The sequence below is a fragment of the Trifolium pratense genome, linkage group LG4 (genome assembly GCF_020283565.1).
Source record: "Trifolium pratense cultivar HEN17-A07 linkage group LG4, ARS_RC_1.1, whole genome shotgun sequence".
NCBI classification, from domain to species: Eukaryota; Viridiplantae; Streptophyta; class Magnoliopsida; order Fabales; family Fabaceae; genus Trifolium; species Trifolium pratense.
The window spans coordinates 6,463,718-6,490,152 of record NC_060062.1 but is presented as its reverse complement, the minus strand read 5'-3'; the positions used below and the strand labels follow the sequence as shown (position 1 = coordinate 6,490,152).

At 31.7% G+C, this 26,435-nt stretch overlaps 2 protein-coding genes across 2 annotated transcripts; one reads left to right on the top strand and one right to left on the bottom strand.

Moving 5' to 3' along the window:
- Positions 1–12,588: 12,588 nt before the first annotated feature.
- Positions 12,589–14,567, top strand: LOC123924822. Its single transcript, XM_045977797.1, has 3 exons — positions 12,589–13,085; positions 14,077–14,137; positions 14,249–14,567. Exon 1 carries the CDS (start codon positions 12,739–12,741, stop codon positions 13,075–13,077), a length of 339 nt encoding a protein of 112 aa, XP_045833753.1. The 5' UTR covers positions 12,589–12,738; the 3' UTR covers positions 13,078–13,085; positions 14,077–14,137; positions 14,249–14,567.
- Positions 14,568–15,602: 1,035 nt separating this feature from the next.
- On the bottom strand, positions 15,603–24,181 carry LOC123924821 (protein DEFECTIVE IN EXINE FORMATION 1). Its single transcript, XM_045977796.1, has 13 exons — positions 23,788–24,181; positions 23,583–23,693; positions 22,851–22,933; positions 21,674–21,791; positions 21,414–21,574; positions 20,638–21,215; positions 20,416–20,486; positions 19,563–19,819; positions 17,899–18,080; positions 16,829–17,109; positions 16,609–16,726; positions 16,341–16,523; positions 15,603–16,238 (listed from the first exon to the last, which is right to left on the bottom strand). The coding sequence occupies exons 1-13, from the start codon at positions 23,928–23,930 to the stop codon at positions 15,924–15,926; spliced, it is 2,601 nt and encodes an 866-aa protein (XP_045833752.1). The 5' UTR covers positions 23,931–24,181; the 3' UTR covers positions 15,603–15,923.
- Between the last annotated feature and the right edge of the window lie 2,254 nt (positions 24,182–26,435).

Sequence of the window (26,435 nt, the reverse complement as noted above, 5' to 3'; positions counted from 1 at the left end):
TTACATCCATGCTCACATATTTCCTCAAATTTCATGTAGTTTCCATTAGACAAGCTCAATCCATAGCTATAAATCTTATTCTTTGTAGCGAATATTAATAGGTTGTCGTTCAAAACACTATAACCTGTAATAATGGGGTCTTCCTCCATGACACCCATTGCTTTTACTCATATTTTTAAAATCCTTTCCCATAAATTCACTTCATCGTTGGTTAAAATCCATATTGTAAAGACATTCTTCATCAATCTCACTAAACAAATAGATTGAGTTGAGCTTGTCTTCTTTCCCCACTTAAAAATTTTCATGTTACAACTTATATCATCATAACCCCTTTGGTCTCCTTTTGGCACCCTAGACATTCTTGTTGTTCCATTCTCAAAATTGTAGGACATAATAAGGCCTATAATAAAAACTACCTTTTAATAAGTAGGGAGAACAATATGAGATTAAATGAATATTTCTATTGTGAAATACTGACATGTCAAATTTTAAACTCCTACTACCAGTTAAAAGACTTTTCTCTTTTTCCTTCCAAATACCCTCCTTTATTACATAAACTTTACGGTCCCAAAGTGGAGACCAAAACTCTGAGTTATCATAAAAAAAAATACCATGCAATTATCTTTGTCGTCACATTCGAGGACAACATTAAATTCTAAATCAAGATTCATACCTTGCAATTGCTCTGGTATTGGAATTGGCAACCAAGTTTGTGTTGCTTGGTTGCTAATAAATATTTGAACTTCAGAGTTCCCAGTCGTATCACGGCAAAGAATCAATCCATTCGCCGAAGATAAAATCTTAGCTGATTTAGCTAAGTATTCAAGAACAACTTTGGACACACCCGAAAAATTATCTTCTCCAGATAATTGGTGTAACTCAACCATGTTTCTATTGTATCTCTGGAAAAAATCAGGTTGGATGAAAAAAGAAGGTTCGTCGTTTAATAAAGCATTATGACTTTGTCTCAATGCAAACTTTTTATCCTTTGAAAAGATTGAAAAGAATTTGTTATTAGACCTAAATTTGTGAATGACTTTTAAGGGTAACCAAGAGGATATTTCAACCAACATATCATTGGGGATTGAAGCCATTGGAAGGAAAGAAAAATTACAAAGAGAAAGTAGAAAGAAGAAGGAGAACTTATAGCAAAATAGAACGTAGAACGAAGGAGAACTAATAAGGTTTATTAGCTAAAGCTTGCTTGAATATTATGAGGTATAGTAATACATATTTATATGAGAAGATTTCATTGACGAAGGGTTGTGATTGGTCAGAATTAAGAAAATAAATCCATATAGAATCTTTTTTATTATTATTAAAATCATATCTTTTTGGATGTTGGCACATTTATATGAGAAGGGTTTTTTTTAATGAAAGGTTGTGATGGATTGGAATCTACTTATCTACTTACAATATAAAATCGATTACTACCAAATTTACTAATTTATCCTTAGTAGAACTAACCTCATTCCAAGTTTTGTATCCTTCATTGTAATTTTACAAAAAAAAAGTTATAGAAAAAAAATAGAAAGAATAAGATGATTAGATGAATACAATAAAGATCATATATGAATCTATACATAAAAATAGGAACAAAACAAAAACAATAAAAAAATTATAGAAAGTTTAGTCAATAAAAAAAATATAGAAATAATAAGATGAATACAATAAAAAAATTATATGCAAATTTATGCATAAAAATAAGAACAAAACAAAAACAATAAAAGACTTATAGAAAGTTTGGTCAATACAAAAATTTATAGAAAAAATAATATAAATACGCATAAAATTATGAATATAAAAATTGAATCATAAACAATATTTTTCATAAAAAAAAAATATTGCTACCAAGTTTACCAACGATTAATAATAATAATAATAATAATAATTCGTCAAAAATAATAATAATATTAATAAAGTTTTTTGATAATAATAATAATAAATTTATTTTTTTTATTATTAAATGTTCTTAATCAAATTTCTAATTTTTTTATTAAAAAATATACACGGGACTATTATTTGTAACTTATACATAAAAATTGGATAAATATTTGTCATTGATAATTATAATCAAATTTATTCATTTAATAAGTTTTACAATAAATAACATAATAGTTTCACTTATATTTTAACAATACATGATATAACAAATTTTTAAATATTTTATTATAAATAAAATTTCAACATTATAATAATGACAATTTTTTTTTTAATAAATATAATGACAAACTTAAATATCGAATAAAAGTCAATAGTTCCGTGCGAATGCACGGGACTTTAAGCTAGTTAAGAAATTAAATTTATATAGAATTTGTTTTTTTGATTTTATTCATATCTTCTTGGGTTTTTTTTTTGACAATATATCTTCTTGGATGTTAACTCATTTATTATATGAGAAGATTCTAATGATGAAGGGTTGTGATTGTGATAGATCAGAATTAGGAAACATTTATATTTCATTATCTTATTTTAAATTTTAAAATTGATGTGTTTTTCCTATTAAATTCAAATGTGATCAATCTTACTCAAAATTCTTTTATGCAAAGAATATTTTATTATCTAATCTAATTTATAATAATTTGGCAAAATCTTATGCACCTCTACACACAAAAGAAAACATAAATTCTTATCCAACTCATTATAAAAAATAAAAAAAATTCTTATCCAACTCGTTGTCAAATATTTATTTTCCATGATTAAAATTATTGTTTTATATAGTGGTAATTAATTTTACAAAATTGAAATAATTGACAGCTATTTTGTTTTTTTAACCATTTATTACTAACAACAGAATTGAAGATGTTTTTTTAATTGTTTATAATAATATAGAAACAAAGTCGCATTGGATATGCAGCAGTGTTACTGCTACTAACAAAAATAAAAAAATCACCTACTTAAAATTCTTAGACATAATTACAGTGCATATATACTACCATTAATTAATTTCTATCTTTTAATGATTTATGTTGCATATCTACTGGCTTTTTTATTTTTTTATTTTTATGGTCATTGAAAAACATATCTACTGGCTGATCCTATACATATCTTTTTGAAAGCCTTGTTTAATTCATATCTTCTTGAATATTGACACATTTATATGAGGTTTTATTGATGAAGGATTGTGAACTTGTGATGGATCGGAATTTTTATTTTTAATCTAAAACAAAAGTATCATTTGCGTGCAACCGTAGAAATTAATCTTTTTAAAATATCTGAAATCAGTTAAGGGATTGACTTCTTTCGACAAATATTTTTTTATACGCATCAGTTGGAGATCAAACTTAGAACATCTCCAATGGTGATACCACTTTGGGTATCATACATTACTAACAAGTGGTTCCTATAATGCTATGTAATATTTATGCAACTCATACATATTTTGTTCCAATGGTGATATCACTTTAGGTATCATACATTAATAACAAATGGTCCCTTATATAATTATTATTTTAACTTTGTCTAAATAAAAAAAAGTAATATTAAATTGATGATACAGTACCTTAAATAAGGTACTGTACCATCAATTTGGATACCCTCTATGCCACGTCATGGAACTCCAATGATAAAAAAATAAGGTACCGATCATTAGACTATGATACCCTCTTTGATACCCTTATTGGAGATGCTCGTAGGATCAAATAGTTAAAGGACTCAAATATATACTATTTGTGCTATCCTATGTTAGTGATGGTTTGGAATTTAAACTAGATTCATATATTAAAAATAATTAATGATGGATAGGATTTTTTATTTTATTTTATTTTGCGCAAGATGGATAGGAATTAGGAAATTAACATGTCATACCAATTTCCCTCTCCGAAAATAAGATCACGAATTTTGGTGATTACTTGAAGATATCTATAATTTATTATTTTAAGATTGTTAAATAATAACCACATTTATTGATTTCGTCTAAGAACCATTAGATACATCTATTGGTCTATATTAATGGTTGAGAGACCGATGTAGACATTTCAGATGGAGAGGATCCGGATCCAAAAAGTTTTCGGTGCCTTCATCATTTAATGACAGCTTGACTCTTTTTTCTTTTTTTTTTGTGATCAAATAGGTTGAATGTAAATGCAAAGATCTCTATATTCATTATTTTAAGAAAAATGTGCACAATTAATTAAGTAAATTTTTAAAATTGGACCGAAATTTGTGTAACTATTATTCTTTACATGATTTTATTTTAATGTTTTGGATTGATTGATTGATATTGTTTTTAAAAGTCAAACTTTAAATTAAATATGGAAATATTTTGAAATTTGCCATTATTTCTTCCTGTCTATTCTATATAAGTTGTGCCGAGAAAAGAACTTTACTCCATACTAACAAATTTTATTCTTCATTCTTTTCGAATTGTGATAGCAACAATCACATTTTCTATCTTTAAATTTTATTCTTCATTCATATTCTTATTTCATAAATGATGAAGATAATAGGTTTTCTTTTAATGCATGCTAATTCAATTAAAATATAATATTATTGAATTTGATTGTTGGTCACTAATTCTATGTCTTTTTTGTGTTGTTGATTCTTTGCTTTTATTATTTTTCAAGTTTGTTTGTTTGATTTAGAAGACACTGCAGCAAGGAGGTATACTCGGCAATGGTTGTTGTGTTGTGCGAATGGATAATGTAGAGACAAAATAAAAAAAATCTTTTGGTAGAGACAAATCAAAATTTATTCAAATATATGTTGATGTATGGTTATGTTTCATTTAAGTATATATTTATTTGTGCTCTTGATTATTTTGTATTTTTTTATATTTAGGTTATCTAGCTTGCTGAGAATATTTGTGGAGATTGAATTATGGAGAAAAAAAAGTCGTAGAGTTAAGATTCATAGAGAAAAAAAAAAGACAATTTTTCTTGCATTTTTCTTTGAAATTAAAATCTTTCAAACTTAAGAGTGATAAATTAATATCCCAATTGCAACGTGTTTTAAATTATATTTGTATTCGCTTTTGTTAACAATATGTCTAACTCAAAGGAAATGGAAATAATATAAGATGATAGATTCTATGGATTTAAAATAAAAAATAAGTTCCTTTCTCTTTTTTCTTTAATATTGCTTCAGCGTGATTTTATTCAATAAAATATTCGTCGATTGTAGAAAAGGGGAGAAGTTATTATACATAAGTGTAATCCTTATGCATGGTACATAAGTCAATAACATCCATTAGATTGAGCATCCACATGTAATAATCCTAGCCAATCTCAACTCACACACTCACACCTAATCTCACACCCCCCAAATTTCTCACGTACCCCCCAAATTACTCGCGCACCCCGAAATTTCTCGTGCACCCCCCCAAATTTCTCATGCACCCCCCCAATTTCTCGTGCACCCCCAAATTTCTAGCGCACCCCTCAAAATTTTTCACGCACCCCAGATGACTTGTGCGCCCAATTTTTTTTTAACCCCCCATATTTCAAGCCTAAACCATTTTGCTGTGGGAATGGTTTCAAAAATATACACTCCAAAACCATTAAGTGCATAAGATGGTTTTGAAGTACAACCTATAATTAGAATCATAATTGTTTTTTTTTTGTACAATTATAATCATTATTTAAAACCAGTTAAATGGTTTCAGATAGTTATACACTAAAACCATTTGTATTGTAAAATGGTTTTATGTGTGTTTTTATGGTTTCAAAAATTCTGGAAACCATTATGCTGGTTAAATGGTTTCAGATAGTTATACACTGAAACCATTTGTATTGTAAAATGGTTTTATGTGTGTTTTTATGGTTTTAAAAATTCTGGAAACCATTATGTTGTTTAAATGGTTTCAGATAGTTATACACTGAAACCATTTGTATTGTAAAATGGTTTTATGTGTGTTTATATGGTTTTAAAAATTCTGGAAACCATTATGTTGGTTAAATGGTTTCAAATCACAATTATTGTTTGTATTCTAATTATAGGGTTGTACTCTAAAACCATCTTATACACTTAATGGTTTTGGAGTGCATATCTCTGAAACCATTCCCACAACAAAATGGTTTAGGCTAGAAATGTGGAGGGGACAAAAAAATAAAATTGGGGGGCAAAAGTCATATTGGGGGTGTGCGAGAAATTTTGGGGGTGCATGAGAAATTTGGGGGTGCATGAGAAATTTGGGGGTGCACAAGTAATTTGGGGGTGCATGAGAAATTTGGGGGGTGTGCTAGTAATTTGGGGGGTGCACAAGTAATTTGGAGGGTGCACTAAGTAACTTATGCATGGTGCATAAGGATAGCTTATGTATAATAACCAATCCCGTAGAAAAGGATTTTAAATATAAAGGATTTTATATTATAGATTATGTTTATAATTTTTTTTTCTTCTTCAAATGCTTGATTTTTCTTTTCAATTTTAATGATCTTAGATTCGAGTCCCCGAGTTCCGGTTTTTCGGATATTGGAACATGACCTGAGCTTTTCAATTGATGACGTCTAGATTCGAGTCTTTGACAAAAGATTTGATTTTTTTTTCGATTTAAAGCTTGCCAAAATTGATACCGATGATGTATAATGAGTTGTTTTCTTTTTTATGTGTTTATGTTTTGTAAATCAAGAATGAATAGGTTGAAATTCTCTTTTCCTGAAATGAGTATGAGAGTCCATTTTTTGTGATAACTGTTCTAACAAAAATCAATTGAAAAGCTCCAACACTTTTCCTGAAATGAATAGGTTGAAATTCTTTCTTTTCCTAAAATGAATATGAGAGTCCTTTTTTGGTTTCACTTTTATGGTATTCCTTGCTCATAAATGCATTACACACTATATTAATAATAAATGATATGTTTAAAGGTCTAAATAAAATCTAAACAATAAATAATATGTTTGAAGGTTAAATAAAAGTCACACTCTATTAATACTAAATAATGTGTTTGAATGTCTAAATAAAAGTCTCACAACCATTCTAACAAAAAATATTGTATTTTTAAGCTCTACAACTTCCCTATAAGTTTACCAGCTGAACTATATTCATAGGACCACATGGATGAAAATTTTACAAGTATATAAATGAATGTATAATATAAATTCTGAATTTGAATCTTACGTTAAATTTTAAATATAAGAATAATGGGATGAAGCATTATATGTTATATTGTCTAATTAAAAAAAAATTCTATTAATAATATATCATTTTTTTTATATCTATTAATAATATATCATTATTTCTTATATGTTTATGATGGGGGGAGTTTTCGAATTTTTATACACGTGATGAAGGTTCTCTAGGTTATATTAGTGGCTCAACTCAATGTAGAGAAATGTAGAATCTAGGGTTTGAAGTTCGGTTCCTCTACTAATGTCAAAATTTACCAACTGAGTTATATTCATGGGACCACGGGGATAAAATTTTTTAAAGTATATGAATGAATGTTTAATATAATTTCTGAATTTGAATCTTACATTAAATTGAATAAAATTTTAAATAATAGAATAATTGAATGAAGCATTATATATTATATTGTTTAAATACAAAAAAAAAAAAAAAATTCTATTAGATATATTTATGATTGGTGGAGCATCCGAATTTTTATACGCGTGATGAAGGTTTTCTATGTTATATTAGTGGCTAGACTCAATGTAGAGAAATGGTGAATCTAGAGTTTGAAGTTCAGTCCCCCTAATAATGTCAAAATTTACCAACTGAGCTATATTCATAGGACCACGAGGATGAAAATATTTACAAGTATATGAATGCATGTTTAATATAAATTACTTATAAGTTTTAAAATTTCAAAACTAACGTAGAAAAATAAAATTTTAAGATTTGGTCCAAGATTTGATCCTTGGTCAAGGCGTATAACAATTAATATACACTTTTAATTCTTTGGTGGAACAATTATTTCTCATAGGAACTGAAAAATTAACACAAACAAATATAATATTATATACACCTTTAAAAATAGGGTAACCAAATGTACAATTAAATTTATTATTATAAAAATGTACATTTTAATCTAATTATTATTAAAATACTATAGAAAAAATTGATATTATAATATAAAATAATTTATATTTTTAATTATAAGTAAAAGCTAACCCGTGCATTGCACGGGTAATTTATGCTAGTATTTTATATTTTTAGTTATATAACTACATTATTATTATTTTCTTATAAGATTTCTAGTACCATATAAATTATAACTATACAAACATTAATGAATTGATTAAAGTGGTAAGTGTTTTGGACCCTTTTAAATGATCAAAGATTTAATTTTGTACTTGTATCATAGTAACCCGAAAAAAAAATTTATAACTATATTTCATTTTCCAAAAGAAATTATTTAAAACTTAATTTCTTTTATCCTATCTGAGAATAAATTTTTTTCATAGATCTCTTCTAACAAAGGTAATTCTATTTAAGAAATGTCAGATATTAAAGTAATAAACACGGACAATCCTAAGATGCAATTGAAATATTACTACATGATATCTTCATAATTTTTAACATTAGACAAACTTTCAATTGCTTTATCATATTCTCTCATTGCTTATGATCACGTGGTTGCCTTGCCTAACTCATTAGATCTTAACGATGGAACAAATCCATTGCAGTTGCATTACTAACTAACCCTCATTGTTATCATCCCCTAAAGATCTTCTATATGATTTGTGTCTAACTGTGATTAGGATTTTTGGTGATGAGGGGTTGAGAGAGAAAAACATAGAGTTGTTTAGGTAGTGGTGGTGATGATTTTGAAGCAACCTGGATTTGGAGATGAGATGATGGAGAAATTTGAATTTGATGATAAACAATGATGAAGAAATTTGAGAAAATTAGGGATTGTTGGTTTTAATTTATTTTTTATTTTATTAATAATTTTTTAATATGATTTATTGAAATTAAAATGTAAATAATAATGCCACATAAAATTATTTTATCTACATGGAAAATGTCACATCATCAAAATTGACCCAAAGTGAAGTGGGGGACCAAAAGTTCAAAATAATTGAAATAGGGGATGAAAAAATTGGTTTTTAAAATAGGGGACCAAAACTTCAAAAAATTGAAAATAGGGGGATCAAAACCGCATTTAAGCCTATCTTTTACCATTTAAATAAGTGATATGGAGTTCGATCATTAAACTTTGTATACGAAGAAAATTTAATTAAAACCGAACTCACCCTTATTGTGTGGTAAATACTTCTTACTTGTATAAAAGGTTCTTTCGCATAAAATAAGTTCAAAATTTGACTTTTAGGTCTAAATTTATGTTACTTTAATCTTTAAATTTTGGTTTTTTAAAAATTTATATTTAATTCATCACATGTTAAAAAGATTCTAAATTTTACTAAATGAACGTTTTATAAAGCGTTAAACATACATCCAAAAAATCATTCAAAAATTTAAGAGTTTAAGACTATTTCAACAATTTTTATTTTAGCAGGGACTAAAAATTGCATTCAGAAAATATTTTTTAGGTAAAATACTATAAAAATTAAATTTTGAAGATCCCCATTTTGTAGGAATCTAATGCATATTTAAGCCTATAAATTAAATTATATTGTCCCTGTTAGGTTAACTCAATTGGTATGGATATCACATGTTATATGTAAGAGTCGATTCGAACTCCAGACACTTTTTTTTTTGTTGACAAAATCAAACTTAATACATTTCATTCATAATAATAGGTTCAATACAAGATGAACAATGATTAAAAACTTGGGGACTAGCATAAAAGCGAGATGCCTAAGCTAAATCATGAGCAACTCGGTTAATTTGTCACCTAACATAACTGATACTACAGTTTTGATTCAAGACTAATAAACTACGACACTTATCAATAATAGCTCCAAATTCAGTATTATTCCTTTGGCTTGAGTGAATTGCTTGTACTGCATGCAAACAATCAGACTCAATTATTATTGGAGTTGTTATTCTATTGGAGTCACACAACCAATTCAACACATCTAGGATCGCATGTGCTTCAGCTTCTGCGATGAGTGGTCTGCCATCAAACTTCTTCATATAAGCTTTCACAAAGCTACCATTTTCATTCCTTATACAAGCTCCAATACCATAGCAATTATGCTCACCATAACATGCAGTGTCCAGACACTCTTATTCACTTTAAGAGTATAATTCTAACAACTAGATTACTTGATAAAAAAATATATTAAATTACTTAGTTCGTCCACATGAACATAATTTAGTATAGGGATATCGTAATATGTAAGAGTCGATATTTAAATCTTAGGAGAATGATATTTATAGCGAACAATTACTTCGCGAAAACATAAGGAAGATTTACCATCGGCCAATTTCACCAATATCCTCCATGGTTTCCATTAACTTATGAAATTGAAAATTTGACCAATCTATAATGTTGTGATTTCGTACTAAAAAATCACACCAATAAAAGAACTTGATGTGTGGAGCAATAGAACGACGATCAATAACAAGCGGAATAAGCAATAATAATAACCGATAAACAAGATAAAGGAGAAGAAAGAACACATTAATTTGTTTACCCAGTTCGGTCAAAACAACCTACTCTGGAAGAGAGAGCAGCCCCTCCGTTCCACTAGAATCAATAAGTAACTTTACACGAAGAAATCCCAATTGGGTTACAAGAATTAGCAAACCCTAACTCTACCCAAATCCCGAATCTCTTCCCGTGACCAAGAGATTCCATTGACCTAGACTACCCAAGGAGAAACCATAACCTTTGCCTTTGTGTTGGCAAACTCTTATTCCCTCAATCTCAATTTTTCTATGAATAAAGTAATCCCTATTTATAGAAAAATATATGCCAAAAAACTAGTAACAAATCTATTTTAAAATAAAACAAATCCAAGTCAGAGTGTCCTCCAAGATAATATATTTTTTTCCAAAAAATCTCCAAAACAGTACATGCTGTTACGCGCCGCGCAATGCGCATCACACTGGCGCGCCTTGCGCCACAACCAGTGGCCAAAGCCACATCTGATCGTCAAACCGCGCCTTGCGCCGACCACCCCTACGTGTTGCGCCATCAGCAGATTCACCAGGATTTTCTCTGACTTATTATTACCGAAATTTCAAGGCATATTCAACATATAAAAATGAAACATGTTTAGTTCGCGAGGTTCATGATCAACTAGTGTCGCTATATATAGCACTACCCTAAATCTTAATTCTCCATTTATTCACTTTAAGTAATAAAATTCTAACCACTAACTCATCTGTATCAACAAAAAAAAAAAAAAAACTACTCGACACATTTTCTTTTTTTTACCTAGTTCAATGCATGTAAATGCATACATGTGCTACTTAATGATTTTCACTAACTAAAGTGAAAATATCAACCACATGGAGATGGAGGCGCCTTCACCCGCCCATTTACGATGATGCTGCTAGTCAACGGTGAAAGCACAATGGTAAGTGGTAACAAACTCAATTTTTTTTTGGTCTAGTAGCCTAATGACTAGAAATTTCACCTTAAAGATAAATAAGTAGAGTGTTCGGTTTTCGAAACCAACTACTATATAATATATGCGATATCCCTACCAACTAAGTTAACAACTAACAAACTCAATCTTATTCGTGTCCTAAACGAATTCCATATAATAATAGATATAACATTGATGAAAGCACAATGGTAAGTGGTAGTCTCTAAAATATTGTTGAAGCTTCAACGTGGATTGCACATATGATATATATTATTAATAAAATTGCTTAATTTTGCTTTTGTGAACAAGACTACTATTCTTTTTTTAGTACTATTGTTGCATAATGTAATTGTTAGTGATGTTTTTTTTTAAGAGCAACGAATCTCAACAGGTCGTGACCAAGGACGCCAGAGGATACAAAGAACAACGACCACGACGGCAAAGCCACCGCCGACGATAAAACGAAATCTCCCGAACCCAAATCATGCGAGGACGCAGATCCAAACCAAACAACACAACAACAGCGCGCGTGAGTGGTTTTAAACAGTCACAGCGGCATCGACGACAACAACCCCAATAGGGATAAGATGGTGAAGCTGCCATGAAGGCCAAGCTCCCCACCACAACACCAAAGGTTACACGTCAAAAGGGTTTGGATTTTGGGGAGGTGAAGGAGTACGTAGTTGATGCTTCACCTAAGCAGTTACTCTTGTTTATGCTCTTTTAATAATACTGGTGTTTATCTATTGAGTTTGCATTTGAGTGTAACCGATCTTACCTTGTTAGGGTTGTGGCCGTGTACCTATTTTGATCACAATGCTATGTTTTAATATGGCATGACATTATTTTTACTTCTATGATTTTATTTTGAGATATGGTACAAAATATAATTATATGATGTTGAATTTGAGTCGGACTTAAAGAGAGTGATTGATAGCTTTCATTCTTTGGTACAATTCTGAATTTGGTGTTATCATGGATTATTGTAAATTTATTTTAAGGCGACCACATTATCAGCTAGTTTTGAAATTTTGGTTAATATACCAAATTGTATTGAACAAATTTTAATTAATGAAATTCTATAAGCACTGTTTCGTAATAAAAAAAATTAAAAAAACCTCTAATTTATTTTTATTGGTACATGAATGGATAATTTGTTTGTTAATTTACAAATATAAAATTCATTTGTTTTCATTTTTATTATTATCTCACAAGTCTCAAACACTTCTACCTTCATAGCTACACACACACACCTTCAAGATTCAAACTTTGATTCCAATTTTCAATTTCAAAACAACCCAGAAACGATTTCAGCTCAACTCAACAATCATTGCATCATTTCAAATTCGGGGTCACTATGAATTTCAAGAACAAAGATGATTTCTGGGTATTTTACATGAACCATCATTCAAAACCATCAACAAGAAAATGGCACTTCATAGGAACACTCATTAGCATTATTTTCTTTCTCTTCTCAATAATCTTCAGTTGGTTGTTCTTGTTTCTTGTTCCTTTGTCTTTTTATGGATTTGCTATGTATAGTCATTTGTTCATTGAAGGGAATTTTCCTGCAACTATTGGATACCCTTTTTGGTCTCTTTATTGTGATTTGAAGTTGTTTTGGTTTATGGTTACTGGAAAATTGGATAGAGAGATGAAAAGACTTGGGAAGAGACCTGTGTTGCAATTGTTCTGATTTTTTATGTAAGTTTTCTTCAACTTTACCTTTGATTTCTGGTCAATTATTGATTTATTTATAAAAAAAAATGAATATAAATTTGTAATTTTTAATGTAGGTATGTTTAAAAGAAACAATTTTTGAGGTAGTATTTTTTGAGTGGATAATATGTATAGTTTTGATAACTTGTTTTTTTTTCGTTCGGTAGACTAGTGACTAGACTTACTATAAGTGTGGAGAAGTGAAAAATTCGGTGTTCCAACTCTGACCCCTCCAATAATATTCGTAGTAGCTACCAATTGAGCTACTCTTACGGACAGTTTTGATAACTTTTTGAGCATGATGATTCTGCTAAAATATCTTTTTCGAAGAAATTTTGCTAAAATATTGTAGCTTAAATGAGTGTTTGATATTGCAACTTGATGGATGAGTGATTATGGTTTGACCATGAATGAGGCTAATGAGAATTAGATCATTAGATAATTTATTTGAGCATGATGATCCTGCAAAAATATTATAGCTTAATGAGTGTGACAGTGTGTTAAGGCCATCATGCACATTAAGCTATAATAAGGCCATCATGCATCATGCTCATCACTGTCACTGGATGGATGAGTGATTTTGTTAAGGCCATGAATGAGGTTGATAAGAATTAGATGATTGTTTGGGGTACATTTTCTTGATATTCTATGAAAGAGATTTAAAGTTTGAAGAGAAAGGAACCTCCATTTTCATTCTCAATCTTAGCAAGATTTTTCATATTAATCTCTACACTAGAAATTCATGAACAAGAATTTGCAACCTATTTTCGATCGGTAGTGTCAGTCCCTTACAAATGATATATGTATTGAACTTTTATACGTATTTCTTTACAACAAGCATTAATATGAAAAATCTTATCAAGACTAAGAATTTAAGGTCTACGTCTTGATTAACTGTTTTAAATGTTTGCGATAAATTTAAGGTTGCACTTGATAATTTATATGATACTGATGTTTCATTTCTTTTTTCTTTCAGTTTCTTCGGCTGTTCTTTCTCCCAAATTCAAAGTTTATCTAGAGAAATTCTTTTTGAATGTGTAAGTTTTCTATCTACAGTTTTGAATATACTGAGATTTTCACAAGATTATGGACTGTTATGAAGTTTATGGTAAGTTGCAAAAATGACTGACTCTATTTTGTTCTTACAGGAGCAATCTATATGCAGTCTCGATTTCGACAATATTATTTGAAACATGGAAGTGCAAATACATTCATTCAAAGTCTAAAGTGGAAATTATTGGTGAAGATTATTCTTCGTATATTTAGAAAGCAATCTTTGTTAAGCAGGCTATGGGATGATTAAAAAATATATATAATTTTTTGGGTATTAACCCTTTGATTTCAGGGGAAGGGGACCCCGATAATCTAGAGTTCGGCCTCTATACTTGGAAATGTTGAAAGTACCTAGCAATTAGTCAATTATTGGTTTTAACTAAAAAGTGTGCTTTGATCATCAAAGCTTTGTAACTAACTTGTGTTTGTTACAAATTGTGACAAATTTATCAATCATGGATGTGTTTGTTAATCATTCTTTTAAAACTCTTTTGAGTCACCTCATCATTAGACCACATCCTTGTAAAATAGTAAGTTTTTTAAATTTACAATCTTGTGATATTTTTCTTTGCACAATCTAAAACCTTCTTCCCAAAGTTACAGTACATCTAGATTTAATTGGAGTAATGATGAATCCACCATGCTCCCCCTACTTTGCTGTTCCATTTAAATGTGGTGGTTGGTCACATATTAAGGTGGGTACATTTTAAACACATCCCTGACTTGCACAGTTTTGCACCTGGTTGGGTGTACTGTGATTGACTGCGCGGTCAAATGGCACTTTACTGCAAAAAACCAAAAGCTATAAACGATAGCTTCGATCTCGCTGCATGTTTCACATCCACCACCACCGTGAATTATTCACCGCGAAAGAAACACATGCTTTGTTGATTCAAAAGTGTGCCATGCTTATGAATTTACCTATATTTGATTCATTAAAACATCAATTTTATACATGGTACAACCCTACAGTTCTCTTGCACTTGTACACTTAACACATGATGTAATCAATGCAGTCAACACAAGTGAAAAAGAAATGAGAACATGTGTGACAATTTGCTTGAAAGTGTATTGGTAGTACCAGAATTACTTATTAAGTATAGTAAATAGACTAAAAGTACTAAGCTAGAAAATATATGCTAAAATAGTTTCCCCAATATTAGTTGGATAAAATAAAAAATAAAATCTCTCTTCTTTTGCCCAATATTTATGAAGAAAGAAAAGTTACATGTGTGAACAATCAAGAAGCAATTCCATTCACTGTCCTGTAAGTAACTAGTGCAGATCCATGTGATCTCACAAGTTCAATCAACATATATTTGATAATGTCATTTAACAACTTTCATAATGCTTAAAATACCCACAAAAAAAATCACGTCTTTTACAGTTTTATTTGATCATTTCCACATCCTAAAGTTGTAACCAAAACTAATTAACAAGAAAAAAAAATGGAAATAAATCATAGAAAGCTATATATTATTATAAATATCTATTCCGTTATAAAGATGCCAAAAAAACTAGTTAAGTTCTACATTTCAGTATGTGATTACACTACACATTAAGGGCACATCCCAATATCAGGATCTCATTCACTGCGTTGCAACCCTCAACTATCTCTGAACCAAGCTTGAACAAATGCTTCTCATAAAATATCCACTTTGACTATGCGATCAAAGCTCACTGCGGCACCCAGGTGTAACTCAATTTGATGTAAAATTCACATTTCCTGAGCTCAAAGATGCCTAGAGCGATGAAACAAAATAATCATCACTAATCATTGTTCCTTGAGAATGATGGCAATGGCACTGCGCCTTGTGGACGAAGGATGACAAGGACACCAAACATTCCAAGCATTGGAAGAACAAGAAGCCACTTCAACAATTTATAGTAGTGCATATGGAATGTGAGGGAGAAATCATCTGAGAAATATAGTCCATTTTTGTCAACCATCTCAACCAAAACTGTTCCTGAAGTCCTTACCCCCACAGTTGGCAGCTTAATTCGATGTTTACCAGGTAGAGAATAGGTCTGGTTCTGCTTTATTGTTCTATCTCCTTGGTAATTACCAGGGACAAGCAAGGTTGTCTGATGAGTTCACGGCATGAAAAGGGAAAGAAAAAAAAACCTTGTAAACTGAGTGCTTGGTAGGTGAATTAGTGATCGAAAGTAATTTGGTTGAGAACTTACAGTGACATGGTATGGTCCTTGATTGCCAGATGGGTATCTGTAATTATCTACAATCTCAATTTCCACCCAAAAACTCTTGCCTTCCTCATCACGGAATGCCCTAGAAGGATGAGTAATGTAGATGCCTTCACGACCGTATCGATTTGCAACATTATTTCTTCCTTGGTTAGGCAATCTCCATGCCTAAAAAACATTGATATAAATCAATTTAGCAAAAGACGGGAGTAAAGACGGGAGTTTCAATGAACAAGTTAAAAAGATATCCTACCTTCAGGGGATGGTGAGGAGATGGAGTTGAGAAGCAGAAGACGTTGCCATTCATTGTTGAGACAATCAGATCAAGATCATCCCCGCCATCTACATTGTCTGCCAAGACCATGCTATATCTGCATAAAAAATTACTCATTCATATAACTTCTGGGAAAATAGGATGGAAAGAAAATTCATGAAAGCATGAAACAGAGGTTAAAGTGTAGAGAATTTCTTACGAAGTTTCACCAATGTCAACAACATCAGCACAGCCTGTAGGTCCATCAATGAGGTACAAATAACCATCAAACGAAGTGGTCACAATAGTCAATCCCTTCTTTTCCTTTTGTTTACTTAAATCAACTAGAAGAACTTGGTTCATCACTCTTCCATGAGTTATAAATGGATACCGTCCAATAGATGATCCATCCCTTCCATCAAGAACATGAATCTTCCCTGATATTGTTGGAACAACAAGCTCAGTATGGCCATCACCGTCAATATCGCCAATAGTTGGAGCCTGTGGAAAATTAATTTAGATGACATTGACAAGCCAAATTTTAAAGAGAAAAATAGTTCAAACACCTTGCATAAAAGTGTTTATAAAGTGATATTTCAAATATGCATTCTATTGTCGGAAAAGAGGAGGCCATGTCGTAACAATTTGGGAACAAACAAAATGGGGATTCTATCTCTTTCAGAAATCTGATGGCATATGAGAAACATAAAGCTAAAGTTAAGCCCTAGCTTACATTCTTCATTCTACCTAGCTTACATTTTCACTAGTATACATTACAGTCTCTGACTTCTCCGTCCATCCTATAATTATCTTGTTGAGAGAGCCACATTGGATGTGATATGGCTTGAAAATGTGTTTAATAAGTAAAAGATATCTTTCATCTTACAAGCCAATTGTATAAGTCTGAGTCAGGTTCGGCCCAAATTCTAAAATGGTATTAGAGTTTGTCATAAACCCATGGGCCCACCCACTATCAAGGTCACTCGGGTCACAGCCTACATGTTAAGTCCTGAGTGTGACAGAAGGTGTGTTGAGAGTCTCACTTTAGATTTAACATGGCCTGAAAAAGTGTTCATAAATGAAAGGCATCCCTAATCTTACAAATCAATTTTCTAGGGATTCGGGTTAAGTCCACCCCAAATTCTAAGATATCCCATAAAACCAATTTAAAAATGCTATTAAACATAGACATTGTCTTCTCCACAATAAATTTTCAACAGGACAACAAAAAATGCACACAATCATGCTACACTCATTGACATGCTAAGGAAGATTGAGATAGTACGTTACATGTGGAATAAGACTTTTCAGATGCTTTTCCCATATCAAATCTCCTTTTGGGGTCCATACAACAACATTTCCATGTGTATCAGCGGTAACTAGCTCAATTTTCCCATCATCATTAACATCAGCTGCAACAACTCCTCCTTGAATTTCGGCCATTTCAAGAGGGAACTTTTCTCTAATTTTACCTATTTGAGAAAGAAAAGAAAAAAAACTATTAGCATTAACAAAACAAGGAATGTAGGTTGTTCAAAAAAACAAAACAAGGAATATATGCACACACACACACACACACATGTATATATATACACACATGTATGTACACTATGCTGAAAGAATAGTTAGCCACCCCTGAAAATGAAAAATATTTAACAGCCCCTAATTATGCTTATATGAAAAAATAAGTCCCAAATTTTAAGATTTCAGAGCCAATACATGTACACCCTTGGAATGCAAAACTCGAATGTCAAGAAATGGCAATAAACAAAGCAGAAAGGAGCAAAAATAAAATTCAAATAGGACCACAGAAAAGAAATACTTCTGCTTTGTATTGATAATAATGAAACTTGGGGAAGAATCCTCGATACAGAACAGTAAATTGTAATGGATGGAGATGAATCTCCTTGTAAGATGAAAATAAGTAAATGATACTCCACAATAAGAGTATCCCCTCTGAGATTGGGACCACCCAAATACTCAGCCTGACAATTTCCACAATACACTCATCTTGCTCTCTCTCATCTGGTTATTCTCCTCTCTCTCTTTCTAGCTGTGTCATGATTCCCTCACCCCCTCTTCTTGATCATGTGAACGATTTAGTTATATAACTTATTTTCACCCTCACACAGTACTAATGGTCCTATCATAAATAGTGGGCCTATCAAATTCGAATATTAGACATGACAGACATCTTTCAAGGGAGAATCTACTGCAAAGGAAAATAAGTAAGATTAACATATATCAGAGTTATCAATTGCCTGCGGTGGCTGCCATCAAATAGCATTTTTGGGTCGAAGCCATCAAAGTCAAAATTGCAGCTGCTATGGTGGAAAAATGGTGTAACCGTGGCAACTATGGTTAGCAGTGGCTGAAAAGCCAGATTTCCCATCAATTTGAGTTTTTGAACCAATTTCCATTTTTGGGAGAGTCTTTGATTTCTCAGTAAAGGTTTTGCTTCAGAAACAATAGCTTTGAAATTGAAACCCTTCTTCAATTATTCACCTAAAGAAGTTACCTGTTGTTTAAACTCTGTTGTCTAACCTAGCGACCCAATGCTTGCTGGCATCACATTTGTTACAACTTACCAGCCAACACTGATATTTTATGGCTGCCAACCCACTGCTTACAGGGTCTTTGTCCTATTCATTCTATTTCCTTTACTAAACTGGTTTCTTCTTTTCCCATGTTCTGATCTCGCTTTTTACTTAACACTTCACATGTTCAAATTCTTTCCTATTGTGTACTGTATTGTACAAATTAGTTTGTATCTTTGATATAGCTGCCATCCTGCTATAACAATTCTGGGATGGTTGTGCTACTATATGGGATTGACAACTACGAAATCAATAATAAGCTAAAGTCCCAGAGAAAATCAAAGAAGACAGCCTAGAAACATATAAAGAACATTTTTAATACAAGAGAGTAGTAGAGAAGCAGGCTACAGCCATTACCATGATGATCTAGCACATAGAATAGGCCATAAGAAGTTCCAACAAGAATGTCCAGACACCCATCACCATCCAAATCTGCAACAGTTGGAGAAGAATACATGTACCCTCGGAAATTTGCTGTCTCTGTACTCAGATCAAGATCTGCAGTCCACTTAACTTGTTTTGTATCCAGATTAAAAACAACAATACCACCGGCAACATATTTCCCGATGTCAATATCACCCAGTTCTTTCCTATGCTCCTGGTTGTCATAATACCTGTCAGCTTAAACATTGCTAATTACAACCAGACCACTAAATTAACAAATACTCATATGTAGTTGTAGATCATAACAATATAAGAAAACCAATTCTCATTCTTCAATCATTGTCAAAAATCTTATTGCACAGGCTGCTAATGTTACCATAAAACTATAATATATATTTTGGTTTTAGCTATCCAATATGCTATACAGCTGCCAAGGGGGGTGCAAGAACATATTTTACAGCATTGGGTGCTAATTTAAAAAAGAAAAACTCAGTCCATAAAGATTGGGTTGATACAATGTAAAATTTTATCTTCCAAAAATACCCTATTTCCAATACTGCAAAACAGAGAGCATATTATTGAGCTTTCTACCAGTGCCAATTTTTACTGTGTTGTCTACATATTCACTGATAGTACAATCCCTTTCCTGAGTTTCATTACCACCAGATGATGGTTTGCCTTCCTAAATAAAAATTGTAACAGAAAAGGTGCACAGCTACCATCCTATTCATATAACTATTGAGTTCTAATCACAAAATTGTTAAGATAAGGAAAGCAAACAAAAACATAATTGAAACTTAAAAATAAAGTGTAAGGACAGACTCACTCATGGTCATAGAAATAAGAAACCGCAACAACCATTTCCGATACACCATCATTGTCAATATCTGCAATGACCTGGAAAAGCCACGAAAAAAAAAAACTACAGTAAAAAGCCGACGTTTTGATTATGTTTTCTCCAGGGACTTAACAAATGCAGAATTAATAAACTCTACATTAATAACTGTCAAAAAAAAACTCTTAATAAAAAGGTGTAGCATGAACTAACAGGAGTGCACAAGATATGTGAGTCAACATTCACGTAATCCTCTAATTTCTCATGTTTCTCTTCAGTCCATTCTTCATCACCCCACAACGATTCATCAACATAGTCATCATAATCATAGCTGTACTCGTCCGCCAGCTCATCACTATTGCGGAATAACTCAAAAGATGAATCAGCATCTGCTTCCAGGCCTTCATCATTTTCCACAGTTGCAGCATGAACATCTTCCTTACCTTTGGATTCAGAACTACCTTGTTCAGCTCCTTTTAAGTTGTTATCTTCCAGCAGACGCCTCCCAGTGCTGGTATTATTATCTGCATTAACAGTCTCCACAGAACCGGCACCCACAGAGGAATTATCAGCATTTGTTGTCACATTAATATTCTCTTCTGATTGGCTTCCATTTATTTTGTTTTCGGGCTCTGGATTAGACACGCTTTTTGTGACAGGGTGACTTTCTGTGTCAGAGTGATTTTCTGTGTCAGGGTGCCTTTCTGTGTCAGGGTGACTTTCTGTGTTAGGGTGACTTTCTGTTGATGTGGCAGCTGAGGAATTAACTTCGTGTCTGCTTCCATTCATTTCTACAAGGAGAATTATTACCCAAAAAAAAAATTAGATTAGATAAAATACATTTCAGTCACATGAAGCCCAAAATTATAGAAAGATTGAACCCTCTGCCCAAAGCTGTTTTATTGTGAAGATAATGAAAATATAAGGATCTTCAAGCTATATGCCTATATCCAACAATTATCTAAGCGGTAAGCACGGAAAAAACTTACTGGACACAGAATTTGTGATAGTAGCTTCTTGGATAAGTTGATCATCATGAACATCTGGATGGGAACGGTCCACAGGATCAGGATTCAAACCCACATACCAATTTTTAAGGACTTTCCTACGTGGGACCTCAAGCTTATCTGACATGATATAGCCGGAAACCCTAAAAATGAAAAATTATTATAACAACCTTAATAAAAGCACCTCAAAGCAATGGGTAATTTGTGACTGAAAGAAAAATTTGGAAACTGTATAAAGTCACCTGAAAAACAGCACTTCACCATTGTAGGTTGCCAAAGCTATTTCTCTCACCCCATCTTTGTCTATGTCATATAGAAGAGGGCTAGAATGCACAGTTGATTGATGGAAAGCAGGCCAGCCTAAAAAACCATGCAGAAATTTTTTTTGAATAAAAGTCGAATCAAACACGAGGTGATCTATCACATTAAGGACAAGTATTGATCATAAGCATTTGTAATCATTAGCTAAACCCGAAAACCCCATTTACATTGATCCCCTTCAGATCGCCCTTTCACAAGAATATAACATCCTATGCTTCCTTAAGCTGCTAGCTATCCAGAACTATAGATCATATTAACAAGTTACTAGTATTAGAGATATGCTAGGTCAAATCTATTTAAAATATTTTATTTTCTCAGTACAGCTACGCGGCACGCCGCCGTGAATCGCCACTATTGACAACATGGGAAGAAGTCCTAATATAGTACACATGGCAGAACTTCAAGGTGAAAACCTTCCAATATCCAGAAGTCCTAACTCTCTCTTATTACTTCATCTTCTTTATATACATCACAACCTAACCCTTTATATACATCACATTGTAATTTGTAATAGTACAAGGAGCAACTCTGCCTATGTGGTTATGCCAAACTTTACATGACCATTAGTATCTAACCCGGTAAAGAGGTGAGTTGTATTAAGAAATTGGAAGCCAACACAAAACTCTGTCCAATCATATACAACATGAATCAACAATACAAATGCCCTGACGCTAGGTCATTATTACCCATGTGTGACACACTATGCAGCTCAAGTATAGTTTAATGAGCAAGAGCCATTATACCAATTTACGAAAGTGGTGCAAACAGGCATGGGAATTTTTTTGTAAATATTGATTGTGATGAAAACTCAAGCCACAATTGGGAAAAATGGCCAATCTATCATTTTAAAGTCATTTACTTCTCTCTGGTCATAGGCCCCAGTTAGTAACATATTATTTGTCTTCACTATCTTCCAATTCCTTCTCTTATGGACTGCTTAATTCAGTCTAAATATAAATCCCTTCAACTAGTCTCAAGCCCACCTCCATGTTATAAATATAATAAACCAAAGTTTAGTGACAAAGAAGCACATATCTAATTGTTCATACATATATCTTATACCAAAAATGAAACACAAAACTTTGACAATCTTTTTACCTGGCATTTTATCCCCATCGGTTCCTTCTAGAACTTCGAGGTAGTGAAGAAAAGAGGGAACCACTATGTCAAGCTTTCCGTCACTGAAAAAAAATGCAGTCATTTGATTTGACAACACAAGAAAGCAATCAATACTCAAGATTATTAAGCTACTCCCTTCATTCCATATCTCGGGTAGTTTAAGGTTTTTGAACACAGATTAAGAAACCATTTAATTGATGTATATTTATACCAAAATACCCTTAACTTTATCATTAATTGTTTTACAAATTCTCATTTTTCAATGCAAAGAGCATAAATACTTAACGGTATCAAAAAAAGAGTCCTAAAACAAATCCATTGATTTAAGTAAAGGGTATTTTGATACAAGTGCACATCAATTGTTTTAAACTACCAAAATTTTGACACAAACCCCCCTCTAAAACCCTCCATCAAACATACCCTAAGGGTGTAACTTAAATATCTAAAGCATTCATTAAACAAAAATAAAATGCTACAAATGCCAAAGATTTGTAACGATGGGGGTAAGTAAGAAACTAGATTTTCCATAATAGCTGCAGAGACATTCGAATCCACAGTTCCACACTTAATGTGTGTTATTCTCACCTTGACCCAAAATAAATAAACTAAAAAAACAGGTCCAGCACACACACATTCATGCAAGTCAACCATTAAAACTACATCAACAAAACAAAGGAAGGAACGGCAAGCGCGCACGCGCACACACATTACCTGTTAATATCAGCAATCAAGGGATTTGCATAGACACTAGAACTAACTTCCGTTTGCCATCTTAACTCCAAATTCATAGGACATTTTGAATTCACCAAAGCATCCTCATCTCTAAACCATCACCACATAACAAAAACAAAAAATCAATCAAAAAAATCAAAAATCAAAACCTAAATTAACAAAATGAAAGCAATAATATGAGTACATTTCAGGGTATCCAAGAGCATCATCGGAGGCTTCACGTTCCCGGAAAGCATTCTTTTTAGAATCCTCAGAGAAAACAAAAGAGGAAAAAGTGCAAAGTAGAAGAAGAAAAAGAAGAACTTTTGTGAACGAAAAGGGTTTCATATGAACTAATTAGGTATTGGTTTCGGTGAATTGAAGAATTGAAGATCAATTCAGCATTAGAAATGTGAAATTGAAAAACCCTAGATAACAGTAGTAGAAGTAGAAAAGGGTTTATTGTTGAATGTGTGACTGCGATCTGAGCGTGGAGGGAAAATGAAGAGTGATGATGGTTGCTGGTCTGTATAGCAAAGAAGGAGGAAGACACCAATTGGACTCCAAATTGTCTATACAATTTCACATCAAGGCAAATTAATTTGTCTCATACAATTAATTATTTCATTATTCTGTTTTTTTTTTTTTTGTTTTTTTTACAAAATTTGATTATTCAGTTTAATCGTAATTTTAGTGATATATTTTAACAATTTTTAGATTTTTGTACCCTATTTCCAATTTAATAATTTTAATATCCCTATTTTAACAACAACAAAAATTATCTTAGTCTTTCTTATTTCTGAAAAACAATAACAAAGTAGCTGTCAGAATTATTCACTCATTCATTGAAAAGGAATAGGGTCAATTCAAAGAGAGATGACGATCTAGTTTTTATTCATATCAATCTTCGTCTTCTCTCAAGAAAGAGAAATAGTAATACTTATAATGAAAGTGCAACAAAAATGTGAGATATTCGTAAAGATAAATGAGATTTATTTAATATATAGTGTATACTCTTGAAATTGCTAGTCTTTCTCGCAGTGAACCTAACTAGAGCTCACTATTTTTAGGGATGATGGAGAGGAAAACAATCGACTCTTTTTGAGCTAATTTCTTTTTAATTTCCTATTTTGATATTTCGAACAATTTAAATTACTTTTAAAGTGTGGTGTGATATTTTTTATGTTTAATTATTTTATTTTATTTTTGAATTAATTTTATGTTTAATTATTTATTTTAACAATATAATTCTATTATTTGATATATATAATTATATTAAAAAAAATTATAGGGACGTACCCGTACTTTAGTTTTTCTAAACATGGCGTACCTCGTACCGGTACTCGTACCGTACCCGCACCTGGGCAACATAGTTTCTGACACAACAAAAATGAATTACGACAAAGTAAGTAGAGAATTTCTTTTGGCATTTTTCATGCTTTTTGCGAGTCCATCTCCTTTTTAATTTTGTCCTTCTGCCGCTAAGCTAGCAAACTCAGTTTGCTACTTAGATATTTTTTTTAGCGACAGTTTGCTACTTAAGTAACAAACCTATTTGGCTACTTAATTAACAGATGTGAATAAATGTGTTCTTGTTTGAAGTTGATTTTCAATAGACTTCGACCATAATGACGATTCAAGCGGTGAATTTGAAATTGATTCGAGTTTGGGGTGGTTTTGGAACGTTTTGGAGTTGGATTGATTAGTTTATCTAAAGACATGATTAATTTTAATCTCTCAATCCATATTCAACAAGTCTGCTTCAACCTGTTGCATACTCCCTCTCTTGTCATATTTCATGCTTTGTGCGACCACTTGTGAGTCAAACTGCACTTCCAGTTTTGAAATACCTCTCCTTCATGTTATACTTAGCTCTTCATAGACTTCCCATAACTCGGCTATTTTTATCCTTTAACTTTATCAATTTATGAAATTAGACTCGTCATTTTTCTATTTCAGCTATGTGAAACATTTTAATGTGATGTGAGATGTCATTTCTTAATTTATTAAATTATGATGTCATTCTAATAAAAATAAGTAATTAAATACATTTTGTTATATACATTGTAAAAAGGACTATAACTATTATAATCTACATCATCATCAACAACTTTCACTCATCTGCGTATCTCATCAATGCTTTTCTACAAATCATCATTGGATTCATGTGTGTGTGTGTGTGACTCTTGCTAGTTACCAATCCATAGAAGGAATATAAGTGTCATTAAACATTGACCACAAAGCGACAACTCAAATAAGAAGGTCCATGGAAAAGTGACCGCTAAATCACACCCCTAGTACATGTTGTCAAAAAGATTCATCACTTCAAAAAAGATTGTCAAGGAATAGATTTGCAAATACAAGTAAAAAACGAGCACACGACCTCCTCTAATAACAGTTTGCCTTTGGCTGTTTTTGAGAGGAGTAAGAAAAAGTTGGAGAAGAGAGAAAGAAAAGTGGAAAAGTTCTCGTTTGGTTAGGAAAAAATGGAAGAGAAAAAAGACACAAAATAGATGAGCCCTAGCATTTTCATTTCCTTGACCATATGAGAAGAAGAGGCGAAAGCGAATGAGAAAATTGTTAAGGTGAGTCCTAACTTTTTTTTTTACATAATTAAGGAACACCAAAATTTTATTTTAAATAATAATGTAGTAAAAACTCAAAACACATTATTGGTCATGTTGAGACTTAAAGCACCTAGTTAAACAAACAAAACTTAAGAGGATAATATGATACAATTAAATAACTTGGAAGGGAACTAGAAAAATTTTGCATTAAAAAAAACACACATTTTGAAACTTTTAATTCACCTTCCAATTCAATTCAAGCACTGATGACAGGTGCTAGGGTCCG